The 14,540-nt window shown below is 58.1% G+C and overlaps 1 protein-coding gene across 2 annotated transcripts; it reads right to left on the bottom strand.

Annotated features, from left to right (window-relative positions):
• Nucleotides 1-568: 568 nt before the first annotated feature.
• Nucleotides 569-10,905, bottom strand: UNC93B1 (unc-93 homolog B1, TLR signaling regulator). Of its 2 annotated transcripts, XM_082626410.1 has the most exons (11): nt 10,724-10,905; nt 10,409-10,550; nt 9,649-9,802; nt 7,193-7,354; nt 6,837-6,969; nt 6,396-6,489; nt 5,716-5,840; nt 5,038-5,220; nt 4,127-4,400; nt 2,158-2,276; nt 569-1,323 (listed from the first exon to the last, which is right to left on the bottom strand). In XM_082626410.1, exons 1-11 carry the CDS (start codon nt 10,817-10,819, stop codon nt 1,000-1,002), a joined length of 1,806 nt encoding a protein of 601 aa, XP_082482536.1. In that variant the 5' UTR covers nt 10,820-10,905; the 3' UTR covers nt 569-999. The 2 variants fall into 2 exon arrangements, with proteins under 2 accessions (XP_082482536.1, XP_082482537.1); XM_082626411.1 differs by lacking the exon at nt 4,127-4,400 and having other exon boundaries at nt 1,196-1,323.
• Nucleotides 10,906-14,540: the final 3,635 nt, after the last annotated feature.

Below are 14,540 nucleotides of genomic sequence, written 5' to 3'. Positions count from 1 at the left end.
ATCACAGCTGAGGCTGTAGCCCAGAGACATCAGTCGCCAAGTTTACCTGGGCTCAGACGTCTATGCCCCAGGCCCACACTGGACACGGGTGACCTGCACTCGGCTCAGAAGTGGACTTGGCCCCCAAAGGAGTCCCTTGGGGAGCTGTGGGCAGAAGCGTCCCAAGGGATAAAAAAAAAAGGATGGGGGTGGGCAGGAGGGCTGGGGACGCTTGAGAAGGGGGCAGCGGGACCTGGTTTTCTGGACTTCGTCCCATCCTCTAGACTGACGAGGGACTGGCAGCCCTATCACACTCCGCTGAGGTCCCTACAGACCACCCAGAGCGCTTCTTTGTCCTGAGCGGATCTGGTGCGACTGGCAAAAGCCTGCGGGTGTGAGGAGGGGCGGTGCCTCCAGGAGCCAGGACAGCCTGGTGGGTGGGGCTTAAGGGACCACCGCGCCCCCCCACCCCCGCCTCCCCAACTCCGAATCAAGGCAGACGGCCACAGTGCCCAATGGACAGGGTCAGCCAGGCATACACCCCGGGGCGATCAATGTCCTCCCACGGCAGGAGACTTCCCAATCAGGACAATATACAAATCTCTTTATTGCTCATTTTCTCAAAGTCGTACCTCTTGGCGGACCATGGGGATAGGATGTGCAAAGCGGGCGACGCGCACGGCCCAGGCCTGTAGCCGAGAGCTGGGACGGGACTGGCGGGGTCCCAGACCCGGGGCTGGGCCCGGTAGGGGGTCGTGGAGAGCGGTCCCTGGGGTCGGAGGAGGGTTTCGGCTGTGCGGTCGGTCCCTCGCACCCTGGGCCTGGCCAAGAGGTCTCAAGGCCCCACCCTCCCTTGGAGGGGGCTGCGGGGAGGATCCCAAGCTCCCGGTGGCCCGGGGCTCTGGGAGGGCCGTTCCTGAACCCGGGGTGCGCCAAGGGTCCTTCCAGAAGTTGGCGCGGAATCATAGGGGCCCCGACCCAAGACGCGCTAAACCGAGGCCGGCGATCAGGCTTGGCCCCTCACTGCTCCTCGGGCCCGTCGCCTCCCAGCGCCTGTTCGTAGGGGCAGGGCCGGCGGCAGAGACCGGCTGGTTTGGGGCCGGGCCCTGGCCCCGCAGGCAGCGCCTCCTCCTCCGCGCAGTCCCCCCAGCCGCCGCCGTGCTCGCCCTCCGTGTCGCTCTCGTCCGAGTTGTCCTCCTCCAGGTAGCGGTAGCCACGTACCTTGTGCTGGGGCCGCGGGATGCGGGGCTGGCGCGGGACCACTCCCCGCCGCAGCTTCTGCTCCATCCACAGGTACGAGGCTGCGGCCGCCACCAGCGTCACCAGCAGCACCGTGAGCTTAGCCTGGGCACACAGGGAGGGATGCAGGGGACCCGCGGGCGGCCAGTCCTGCGCCCTCCCCGCCCAGCCCCTCGCCCCGATAGGCCCACTCCCATCTGGGACTCGAGCCCCGCAGCTCCTCTGCTGTTCTTCCCTCCTCCTGGGAGCCGCCCATGCTTCCTGGGCACCCTCCTGCCCAGCCCTGTCCCTTATGGTCACCCTATCCATCAGGGCCTCGGTTTCCCTAACTGTAGTGATAATCCCTTTGCCTCACAGGGTAGATGTGAAGGGAGGCCTGGCCCTCCCTTACCAGAGCTTAGAATACTCTGTCCCTTACATGTGGGATCATAAGTAATGCTTCTTAGAGGTTTTGACTGTAACAGGCAGTCAGAAATAATTTTAAATCATAACTCAGTACGTACACACATATTCACAGGCATACTCCCTGCTACTCCCTATTCTATTTCATTTTTTATAAAGTTGGTCGGGACCTGCTAAACTGACCCACCAATAGGTGAGAGCAGAGGACGAGGACCCGAGAGCCAAGAAGGGAGACAGACCCTCGGCATCCAGCTCAGAGCCCAACGTCTAGAGAACAGGTTACCAAACTACCCACAAGGCGGCGGGGATGTGCCCACAAGTAGAGAGCAAACTGTGAACCCTTTCATAGATGGGTAAACTGAGGCCTGCAGGAGGTGAAGCGGTAAGTAATAAGCCAGTGATGGGTGTGGGGCCGCCCAGTGGACTTGGCCCAGGGCCTGGCCTGGGGCACTGGTGCCCTTCAGGGGCTGTGAGGCCAGGGCGGGCACTCAGGAAGTTTCTGTTGTCTAGGGGGTCGAGTTGGGGAGGGGGACTCACCTTCATGGGCAGGCCTGAGCCCAAGTAGACTGTGAAGATGGCCATGGCCTGCCACCAGTGGTAAATGGTGAAGATGAAGTCTTGTCTCTCCTTGTCCTCGTACAGGATTCCCAGGAGTGCTGCAGGTGGGCAGGACAGGGCAGAAAGGTGAGAGGTGCCAGCTGGGGCCCAGGGCTGCTGTTCTCCCACTAGTGACCCCCCGATGCCCTGTGCCGGTCCCAGCCCTTGGCAGGAGCGCCTAGAAAGCCGCTGTAAACCGGTCCTGGCTGGCCCCCTAGTGTACACACTGGTTATCACGCTGCCTGGGAGCTGAGCAGAGGCTGGAGCAGCGGGCCCCCCTGCTGGGATGCAATGGGCCTGCTCTGGGACCCATCTGTGGCCTCAGAAGTGGGAAGTTCTGTGAGCAGTCACATCCTGCCTTCTTCCAAACCCCAGGCACGCAGTGCCAGGCCTGCAGGGGCTGTTTTTCCTCACCCAGGGCTCAGGGAGAGCAAATCGCTGTAGCAACAAGCTTTCTGCAAATCAAACCTGAAGCTGGGAGGGAGGAATTTGTTTCCCAAAACATCCTCCCCTGGGTGGCGCAGAAAGAGCATCGGACAGGGAATCAGGAGACTCAGATTCCACTCTCAGGACAGAAAGGTGGAGAGAGTTGGCACAGAGATGTGGATTCAGATGTTGGGTCTGTGGGTGACTCGGGGTAAGTGAACTCCCCAGAGCCACTTTTCTCATCTGTAAAATGAGATGACACGTATATGCTGTGCTGTGAGGTTTTAATGGGAGAAAGCCTGCACAGCACCTGGCGAATTGTACCCTCGCCAGCCACTCAGGACATTGACACTCCCATCCTGAGGTCCTGCAGTGCGACTGTACCCCATCGGGGTGCTGTGAAGGGACACAGAGCACCCCCCCCGGGGGTGGGGCATAAGAGGAGGGAGTAAGCGGAGCTGGGCAGAAGAGGACGCTGGGATCTGGCCCAAGTCCAGACATATCATGGGCTCAAGGTCCAGAGGCAAAACAGCCAAGACAGTGTGGTCCAGGGTGTGGGGCTCCATCCCCTATGGCAGATATAGTGTCAGACTCTCTCTCTCGGATGTTGGTTGCTGGGGTTGCCTGAACCATCCCCTGCCCAGCCTGCAGCAGGCATGACCTCCACCATGCCATATAGGGGTGATGCTCAAAACTGCTAACGGCACCAGCCCATCAGAACAGATGCCAATGTGGGAGACCCAAATGGCTGCACCCATGTGTGCCAGCTGCATGTCACTGGCAAAGGCTCACCTGTGGGCCCAGAGCATCACACAGATGAAGTCTGTCCCACCCCCTCCTTTCTGCAAGCAGGGCCCCAGGCCCCAGTGCCTCCTCCCTAGCAGCCCAGACTTGGGGCCTGGACTCCGCTACTCTGCAGACTGCTGTTGGGATTTTACAGCCTGCTTCTAGCTCCTCTCCATAAATGCCACATCTGCACTTACCCCCTGGGGTGTGGACAGGGCCACCTGCTGCGTCCCATGCTCCCTGGGGCACAGACCCTGACATCTGCTTCCAGTGTCATGAAAACTATGCCAGGCTGCGCCCTGTCCCCTCGTATGAAATGAGGCATCCCCAATGTGTTTTTTTCCACTGTCCCTAAGAGGTGTCCACAGAGCCCCATATCCAGCCCATGGAGCCACAAGATCTCACCCTGACTCCCATGCCCACCCTGGGGGTCCACAGGATGTCCATGGCGTACCTTGAGGGTGTTCACAGCCCTCCTCATCTGTTCCTGCAGTGTCCACGGGACTTCCTGCCACCCCTAGAGTGCGCACAGGGATCCCCACCTACCTCCACCAAGTGCACGGGACCCCATAACAGCCCTCCAGTGTGCCCATCAACCCCATCTGTCTGTCCCTGGGATGTCTGTGCTCCCCTCAACCACCCTGAGGTAGCCCCAAGGTCCCCTGCCCAGCAATGCAGGGCCCACGGCTATACTCACTGCTAAGCCCCGTCTTGTTGAGGGCACTGCCCACACCCCAGAGCACGGCTGCTGCATAGAGGATCCAGATGTGTTGCAGGACCCGGGGCTTGGGGGCCCAGAAAAAGAGGCTAAGAGTGAGCAGCAGGTGCAGTCCAGCGCCGGCCAACAGGGGCGCCGGGCGTGGCAGCCACAGCCCCAGCAGGCCCAGCACAGAGGAGGCTGAGGCGCCCAGGCTATAAGCCACGAGGAGGTACGCCAGGCGTTCCAGCCCCACCGAGCACACGCCATAGCCCTGGGGGAACAGGGGTGAGGGTTGGAGGTCAGCCGGCCCAGGCTCTGGCCCTCCCCACGAGGTCTCACTTCAGGCCACGTCCTGCCCTCTCTAGGCCACCACAGGGCCAGCTTCCTCCGAGGCTTGCGGGAAGGTTCCTCGGGGACAGACAGTGAGAAAATGCTTGGACAGTGTCCCCAGACACCAAGGCTGAGACCCGCATGGAGCCAAACACTTTACGGCTGTTATCCCATCTCAACAGTGTAACTCCTCTGGAAGTGAGCATAGTCATTAGAGACTTCACAGAGGAGGAAACAGGCTCAGAGAGGTGAAAGTAACTTTCCCAAGGTAGGGGCGGGATGGGGGGAGAGAGGGAAAAGGAGAAGGAGGGGAATATCTGGGCCTACAATTGTCCCTTGGTGTCTGCGGGGGATTGGTTCCAGGACGCTTCGCAGACACTAAAACCTGCGGATGCTCAAGTCCCTTATATAAAATGGGGTAGTACAGTGGGCCCTCCGGATCCGCGAATGCAGAGGACCCACTGTACTTGTACATACTTATACATATCTATTCAAAACTTATTCGTTGTTATTCTGTAATTCAAATTTAACGGACGTCGTGTAACTTTATCTGGCAACGCTCTTCAGGCTGCCCTTACCAGGGCGAGACCAGTGCAGGCAAAGAGCACCTCGAAGCCGCTGTAGATAAAGAAGGGCACGAGGTGGCGCAGGCGGAAGTCGCGCACGTGCTTGAAGGGCAGCTGGAAAATGTTGCCCCAGCCCACGCTGCGCAGGTCGATCTCCTCCGTGGGCCGGTACGCCGCGCCGCAAAGGCCCAGCACCTGCAGGCAAGGAGGTGAGGGTGGGGGCGAGCAGCCGGGCATCCTGGCCCCGCCCCTCAGCCCCAGCCCCGCCCCCAGGCAAATCCACAGATGAGCCTCAGCCCCGCCTCCAGCCCGAAGACACGCCCCCAACGCCTTAGCGCTGCCTCCTGGTCCCACCCCCAGGTTGGCGCCACACCTTCTGACCCTCGGCCCTAGTTCCAGCCTGTGTCACAGCCAATCCTCTAGGACCCTGTCTTCAGCTCGACCCCAGACCAGGCCTGGAGCCCCTCTTACTGGCCTCTGGGATTCCAATTCCTCTCAGCCCGCAGGCACCAGCCACATCTCCGAGCCTCAAGCCCAGCTCCTCGGCTCAGGCCCCCTCCCCAGGACTCAGCCCTAACTCTGGACTCAGAACAAGCCTCCAGCCCGGCCTCCGTGCTCCCAGCCCGCATTCTTCTCTCCCCGCCACGGTCCCCAGATCTGACCCCGTCACACCCCCATCCCGGGCCGCACCAGCAGCATGGCCAGGAAGGCCACGGCCATGAGCACGCTCTCCACCACGATGAGGTTTCGGCTCCGCGGTAGCGTCCGCAGAACCGTCTTGTTGAAGCCGATGAGGATGCCCTGGCTGTTAGTGCCTGGGAAAGGGGAGGGTGGGGGGCATCGTGAGGCAGGGAGCAGGGCACACTGTCAGCTGAGCCACAAAGAAATGCAGCAAAGCAGGCGGGTGAGGGGAGGGTTAGAGGGGGTGGGTGAGGACCCTGTCGGCAAAGGCAGGGTTCCTTTGGAAAGCACTTGGGAGGTGAGGGCCACTGGGGCTGAAAGCACCTCCCCTCCCTCCTGCCCTATTGCCCCGAGGCTGCCGTGGGAGCCAGTCCACCTCCCACCTCCATACATTTGCCCTGCATTGAGGGTATACTTGGCCCTGAGAGATCCCACAGGCAGCCTCAGCCCAGATGGTGCCTCCTCCAGGCAGCCTTCCCTGACGCACCCCACCACCACCCCAGGCTGGATCAGATGTCCTAATGACAAGGCCCTGTGCCTCGGTCATCAGAGCTGTAGGACACCAGGCTCTCAGCTCTGAGCCCTGTGAGCGAGGGCATCCTTTCTGCCCTTGAGAGCCCAGTGTCTGCTGGGTGACTCAGTGGGGGAGGTGAGCAGACCTTAGGGACCCCACCCCCATGAGCACTAACCACAGTTCTGCACGTTGCACAGCGTGTGGTTCAGGTCATACAGGTAATGGTTCAGGAAGTAGATCATGGGCAGCTGGGCGCAGGCAAAGCTCAGCTGTGGGCAGGAGAGCAGCTTGGGTCAGGCTTGGGGCATGAAACTGGGCAAGGAGCACAGGCACAATCTGGGAGGGGGTCTGGGCACAGCCTTGGGGGAACAGGAGCCCTCCCACCTCTCGGGGGTCAGCCTGGTTGGGGGGGCCAGTGCAGGAAGACTTCCTCCTGGTCAGCACTGTAGACAGGGAGGGAATGAGGTCTCCGTCACCAGAGGTAAGCAAACAGGAGTCGGCCCAAGAAAGGGCAGTGGGACTAGAGGGCTGAAAAGACTGTGGAATGGGCTCCAATATGTGATTCTGGGCCTGGAATACCCCCCGCCCCCGCAGTGTCCCCATACATGGCACTCACGTGGAAGAAGCTATAGAAGATGGCCTGGAAGACCAGGAGGTAGGGTGCGTGGGAGCCCCGAGGCGGGCGCCGCTGGGGGCCCTGCTCATCCTGCTCTTTGTAGTGGGAGTACTCGTAATATTTCTGGGCCATCCTGGACCACAAAGGAGAGAAGGCTCTCCCCAGCCCAATGTCTGCCAGATGCCTCCACTTTCTGCACCCAGGCTTATGGACTGGCCAGCCAATGTCTCACAAATGGGAAAACTGAGGCCCGGAGGGCGGATGGGTCTGGTCCCAGGTCCCCAAGACGAGGTGGGCAACACAGGAGAGGCTCTGCCAGGTCTCCAGTCTCCCACCCTGCTGCCCACCAGGCTCACCTGGTGATGTAGTTGCCCATGGAGGCCCAAAGAGGCACAATGGCCATGCCCAGCGCCACGGCTGAGGGCACAAGCGTGTAGTAGCGCTCCCAGTAGTTGGTGGAGACAAAGAGGGCATAGATGCCCACAGCCAGGAACATCATCCACTTGGTGCCAAAAAACCTGCGAGCAGTAGGGAGGATGAGGATGCTGGCACCACGGGCCCATCCAGACTGCTGCAGCCCGAAAGCAGTGCGGCCACAACTCCAGGCCCCAGCTCCCGAGGCTGTATGAGGTGGGGAGGGACCCCTGGCCTTGGAGTCGAGGGTCCTAAGATAAGAGTCTCAGAGACATGGACTTGCTGGTGGCCTCAGGGGAGCCACTCTAACCAGACACCTGTAATGTGGGCTCTGCCCCAACCTTGAGCCTCTCACGGCCACTGCAGGGATAGAGGAGATAAAGTGGGGAGAGGGTGTCATGAGTCAGTGGCCCTTGGGCACATGCAACCCTCATTTGTGTCCTGGGCTGACTCGCCAGCCCCCCTTCTCCACCCACGTGCAGTGACTGCAGGACCCAGGTGAACAGCTGAGGGACTTGTCCCAAGCTGGGACTGAGGACCAGAGAGAGGAACCCTGGCGCTCCTTCCCCTCTGCACTTTGCCCTTTCAGTCCACTGTGGTCAGTCGGGGAGTTTTTTGTAGAACAACAGGCTCACTGGCTCTGGGAAAATGTTGCACCGTGTTAGAGGCAGGTTGACGAGTGACAGGATAAGGCCCCATTCAAGGCACTGGAGGCTGATCAGGCTAGACACAACCATTGCTATCTTTGGGTTTGTTTTGAGTATTTGTGCTCATTATTTCCTTTCTTTGTCTGAGTTTCCAGGAAGCTCAAAGCTCAATGACTCTGGTTTTCTGATACAATTACTTTCTCTTCTACTGCAGGGTCCTGGTTCTTTAATTATCCTTATCTTGCCATATAATAAATTGACAGGCAGCCTCCTCTATTTGGGGAAGGGCACCCAAACTGCACTGTAAATTTTGAAACAGCAAAAAGTAAAAATACTAGCACTCATTGCTGGTGAGGCCGTGGTTTTAAAAATGACACATACAGCCAGAGGTCACGCAGATGGTACAGCCCTTTGGAAAGTCAGCCTGGTAGTTTGGGTTGCGGGGCAAGCATGGGGTTTGGAGTCACTGCCTGGGTTCAGACCTTCAATCTGCCAGTTGCTGCCTGTGGGAATGGGTTCAACCTCTTGGTCTCCCTGTGTCTCAGATCAGAGCATCCACCTTGGATTGTAGGGAATGCGATACGCTTATAAAGCTCCCAGCACATAGGAAATGAAATGAGTTTGCCATTAATAATACTGCTAGGTTTCAAGAGCCGTAAAGCCTTTTATATGCTTCTGACCTAGTAAGGGCAGTTCTGAGAGTTTATTCTAGGAGGCTTGCTTTCTTTCCTTCTTCCTTCCTTCCTCCCTCCCTCCCTTTCTTTCTCTCTCTCTTTCTTTCTTTAATTTTAAGATGAGGAAACAGCCAGAAGCATAAAGAGAACATGCAAAAAAGGAGAGGGAGCTGCAATGTCCAGCCCTGAGCCACAGTTCAGTGCCCCCACGTCTGCAGAAGATGCTCACATCACGAAAGTCCCCACTGTGAAGCAGGCCAAGATGTGTGCAGTGAAAAGAAAGCAAAAGTGACATTGCACATGCACGCCCATACACGTACTCCAGGTGACAAGGACAGAAACGATATCCATGCATGTGTGGGAAACAAAGTCAGCCGACTGCCTGGAGGGCTTGGGAGGGGTTTTCTTTTTTCTGATTTCAATTATGATTCTAATGTCGTTTGTGCGATTGTGATAAAAGAGTTTGAGGGGGTTGTTATTGTTTCGGAAAGACAGGGGAACTCATCTAATGTGTCCACTGATCTCTGGGTCCCATCTGAGCACAGATCTACTGCCTGGCGGTAAGGTACTTGTGGAGGGCATTTTTTGCACTGCACCAGATGCCACTAAGGCTCAGGTATGGTGTAGACCCCCTGGGGCACCTGCCCAGCCACACCCTTTTCAGCGAGAAATGTCCCTCAACACTGCCACAGCTGACTGGGCTCGAGGTGCGTTCCTGGGCTTTGCTGGCTGATCAGATTCTCTCCAGAAACTCCACAGCCCTGATCTCAAAAGGTCATTGTAGCTCCAGGCCACAAAGGAGGGCATGAAGATGATGCCACATGGGGTACGGGCAATCTGAGGGAAGGAGCCTGAGTGAATTTCTGTTGCTTGAAACCCAAGGTGCCTCGGTTGCAAAGCTCTTGTTTCTTCCCCAAACCTGGTTTCACCCCTTCTCTCTCACCCCTCCAGGTAGGCAAGTTCTCTCCCCACCCCACCCCCCAAGAACACCAGGACAGCTGGAGACCCCATGTCCAACAGCCCTTGCACCCCTTCAAGATCAGGGAGACAGCCCTCATAGAGACAGCAGCGTCGCACCTGATGAGCACAGGTGTGTAGAGCAGGGCCACGATGGGGGTCACGTTGATGCCCATCAGCATCTTGCTGTCGATGTCAGGCAGCCCCATGTTGCCGTATTTCACCTCCCGGTAGGTCTCGTCATAGTGCAGGATCAGCTGCATCTGCAGGAGGCCTGGGAACAGGGAGCAGGCATGGAGGGGGCGACCTGGCTCTGGGGGCAGCCAAGCAGAGGCTGGAATGCAAGCCTGGCAGGGAGCTCCAGGCAGCAAAGGGATCCCCGATTCCAATGCCTATGAGGACAGAGGGGAAGCCCAGGCTGGGCCAAAAGTCCTACCTGCCAGTGGCCACGACAGCGACTTGAATCCAGACCCCCGCCCCGCCCCCACCCCCACCCCCCGTCCCTCCGCCAGCCACTTGGACCCCAGCGCCCCTGATTCGAAGGCAGCAGACCTGCCCAGGGCGCCCAGGGCCCGCCCACACACTCACGAAGCCTGTGGCTGGGCCCCGGGGACACTGCACCGTCCCCCCATGTGCGGAGGCCGCAGCTGCAGCTGTGAGGGCGCAGACGGAGAAGTGAAAGAGGAAGGGAGCCGACTGGCCCCAAGGTTTCTCTTTCCCTGAGAAACCTCAGGTCTGGGGAGGGGAACGCGAGTGAAGGGGGAAAGACATGGGTCCCAGCGCAGAACCCGCCGGGCCGTGCCACCTCGCCTGGCCCGGGGCGGAATGGCGTGGCCAGAGGTCCAACCCGCCAACCCGCGGGGCGCAGCGGGCCACCTACCCAGGTAGACGCCATAGGTGAGCATGACGCCCGCGCTGGCCGCCAGCACGTTCTTGAGCACACCGAGCCGCTTGCGGCGGTAGTAGCGGCGCTCCTCCTCCTCCTCGTTGTAGTTGGGGTACGCGCCCACCAGCTCGTCCAGCTGCGGGGCACGACGGCGCTCGCACCCGGCCACTGCACCCCCGGAGCCCCGCGTCCATCCTCGGCGGCCCCCGGCCCCCGTCACCCCAGCCCTGGGGCCGCATCCCACTCCCGCGGGGGAGACCCCGGCCCTCCCGGTCCCCGCGCCGCCATGCCTTCACCGTCCCCGCTCACCGGGGCCTCGGGCCCGTCTGGGACCCCGAGCTGGTCCTCATCGCCCTGCGCACCCGCGGCACCCGCCACCGGATAGAGCGGCGGCTCCGCCTCCATGGCTGGACCAGCCGGAGGTCTCGTCCGGCAGCAGACCACCACTTCCTCCGGGAGCCGGGACCTACCTCGCCCCGCCCCGGGGCGCACCTCCTCCACGAGGGGAGGGCCTGGCGCCGCTGGGGGCGTGCCCAGCGCGTGTGCGTGTGCGTGTGTGTAGGGGAGCGCCCATGTGTCCATCGCCGGCCTCCGGAATGCGAGGTGCGAGTCGGAATCCCCGCTCTGCCACTTCCCGGCGTTGTGACTTTGGGGATTAACTCCACTTCTCTGTGCCTCATTTTCCTCACCTGTAAATCAGGGATACTCAGCACGACTTCCAAGGGCTCTTTCGGGATTACTGAGTTAATGCAAAGCCTTAGGAAAGTGCCAGGCCCATAATAACTCCCCTCAGCCTTACCACTGTCACTCATCCCTACCCCACCTCCAGCCCTACCCCTACCACTGTCATCCCTGACCCATTTGGTGTGTTTGCAGGTCAGCAAAGAGCCCTCATAGCGGGGGGAGAGGGCTCCCACCACAGGACTTGGCAGCCCATGCCCACCTCCCGCTCACCCTGAGCTTCCTTTGGGCACCCGTAAGTGGGAGCTCTGGCAGGGCCCCTGGGAGGCCGAGATTGTGGGGGCTGCTGGACTGCAGGGGGGTGACCCACACACACACACACACACCACCCTGCAGCAGGGGCCAGAGCCTCCTGCCTCTGCCTGACTGGGCACTGGGTCTGGGGCTGCAGTGAGAGCCCATGAAACTTCTGCTTTGCTGGAGCTGACACCTCCACAGCTCTGGGTGTCAGCCTGGTTAGAAATACTCTGGGAAGCTTTTAAAAATGTTGGTTTCAGGATAGTCTCCTCAACAAATGGTGTCAGGAAAACTGCATAACCACATGCCCAGAATGAAATTGGACCTCTGTCTCACAGTATGCACAGAAATTAACTTGAAATGGATCAAAGACACATAAGACCTAATAATCTAAAACTGCTAGAAGAAAACACAGTAACTCCTCAACATGGGTCTTGGTAATGACTTCTCGGACACGACATCAAAAGCATGAAAAACAAAAGAAAAAAATCAACAAGTGGGACTACATCAAACTTAAAATTTCTACACTGCAAAAGAAATAATTAAAATAAAAAGGCAACCTATGGAATGTGGGAGAATATTTACAAACTATGCATCTCATAAGGGGTTAATATCCAAAATACATAAAGGAATTCATACAACTCATAACAACAACAACAAAAACTGATTTAAAAATGTGTAGAGGCGGCTTCCCTGGTGGCGCTAGTGGTTAAGAGTCCACTTGCCAATGCAGGGGACATGGGTTCGAGCCCTGGTCCGGGAAGATCCCACATGCCACAGAGCAACTAAGCCCGCACACCACAACTACTGAAACCCGTGTGCCACAACTACTGAGCCCACGTGCCGCAACTACTGAGCCTGCACGCCTAGAGCCCATGCTCTGCAACAAGAGAAGCCACTGCAATGAGAAGCCTGCGTGCAGCAACCAAGACCCAATGCAGCCAAAAATTAATTAATTAATTTTTAAAAATTACCCAGTTCCCCTCCCTCCCCCCACTCAGAACAATGCACAAGCTGTTCCTTCTGGTTGGAGAGCCCCTTCCCCTGCTCCTTCCAGGAGGGGTCCTTCCCACCCCCGGAATAAGAAGTCATCCCTGATGAAGGGTACAAACCACACCCCAACTATTTCCCTTCTGGTTTTCTGTAGTTTAATTGTCCCCCTGGGTGACTCTTCATCACGTACCGCTCATGCAGAGGATTGTGTCAGGCGCTTAGTAGGTGTTCAATCAATGTGATTGGACGGATGGACAGGTAAATGGATGACAAATATCCGCCCCAGAAGGGTTGCTGGGAAGGTGGAGAGCTGGCCGTGTGGAGGGTATGAATTTACAGAGGCTTCTGGCTGCAAGGTGGTGGAACTTTCTCCAGACCATGCCCAGGTGCAGATATGAGTAAAGCAGACAGGTGGAGTCAGGCAGGCAGGACCTGGCAGTGGGAGATATGGAAAGAGCAAGAGAGAGGGCGGGGCCCAAGGTGGTCCAGAGGCAAGGAGGAGGCGGGAGAGCAGGGATGCAGTGGGCACCAGGGGGCTGTGGTCAGAGAGTGGACGCAGGGCTCATTACCTTGGGAGATGACAAAGTCCAGGGTATGGCCATGGCACGGGGTGGGGAAGGATGATGAGGTCCAGGAGGTCATGGGGCCTGGGGCGCACGCAGGCAGTGGACTTTGCCGCCCACAGGAGGACGCAGTCCTGTAGAACTGAGCGGGCGGGCAGGAGACCAGGCCGGAGGGGAAGGTAGCTGTCCGAGGTGGCCGGTGTGACCGCAGAGGGTGGGTGAGGAGGACACCAGGGAGGAGCCCTGGCCCCTCCTAAGAGAGCACCCTCCTGAAACCATATCAGAAAGGGGGCCCTTGGGCCTGGGTGGAGACTGGCATCTGTGGTCTGGAAATGACCTCCCTGTCTGCCACCTTCTGCACCTGCAGCAGTTATGGAAAGAAATCCTTCAGCCAAGTGCACCTGGCTCCTCCAGCTCCTTGGACGGAGAACGGAGAACCTGAGACGAGCCAGGGAGGAAGGGTGGGGGAAGGGCCCTCTTGCCATGCAGCGGGGTCCCCAGGGTGCCCGGTTTTGTCTGGGCGTTAGTGTGGGAAGCCCCCTCACCTCATCTTCCCTCACCCCAATAGTTCCTCCCTTGGAAAACAGGAGTAGGTGAAAAAGGCTTCTGCACACTGAAAATAGGATGGAGGGGCCCAGCCTAGTGACCAGGAGGAAGAGAAGCATCTTAGAGGCCAGAGCAGACCTTTAGGGTCAAGAGAGGGGAGTGTGACACCTGTCAATGAAAATAATCAATAAATAATCTGTAATGGGAATAGAAAAGAGTTTTATTTGAGCCAAACTGAGGACTATAGCCCAGAAGACAGCCTCTCAGATAACTCCGAGGAACTGCTCTGGAGAAGCATGGTTTTCAGCACAGTTTTATGTCTTGTCAGAACAAAGAACATCAAACAAGTCAGGGAGACATTCCTTCAAGGTTTCACAAAAAATAAACAGATCAGCACCAACACGGTGAGTCAGTATGGCCTTGGCACTTGGGAAAGAAGTCTTATTATCAAAGGAGCAGCAGCATTGGCGTCCCAGGAAGGGACACATTTCATCTTTATTTTTAACATGGACATTCTTTACTTCTGGTCAATGCACCCTTTTCTTTAATGATTAAAGCAGATGTACAGTGTATGCTTGATAGGCCACAAACAGGCTGTTCCAGTTAGCATTAAATTCAAGTTAACTCATGGATAAGCCAGAATGACTTCCCCAGACATCAATATGTGACCATTTCTTTTATTGCACCCAAGGAAAGTGAGGGGCAGTGTCCCAGGCCCAATGGCTCTTAGAGAGAGAGAGAGGACAGGGAAGATTTTTAGTTGTCCCTATGTTGGAAAGAGGGCAAGCCCACAAAAGTCCTATAAAGGGACAAAGGGAAGATGGCGTGACCTCTGAAGGGGTCAGGAAGCTCCAAGATGCAGCCACCTGAAGCTCCCTCCGCCCGAGAGCCCCCCATCCAGCATTTTGAGGTTTTCAGGTGGCCCAGTATTTACCCAGAGCGGGTGTGTGTCGTCCAAGAAAGGGTAAAGGCCTCCTGGGCGGGCTTGTGTGCTCATGCGGAAGGGGGCAAGGCTTATTGAACAGCAGATGCCTTGGGCAGACCCA

Source organism: Mesoplodon mirus (genome assembly GCF_964341445.2).
Source record: "Mesoplodon mirus genome assembly, chromosome: 7".
Classification (NCBI taxonomy): domain Eukaryota; kingdom Metazoa; phylum Chordata; class Mammalia; order Artiodactyla; family Ziphiidae; genus Mesoplodon; species Mesoplodon mirus.
This window is presented reverse-complemented; position numbering and strand designations above follow the sequence as displayed.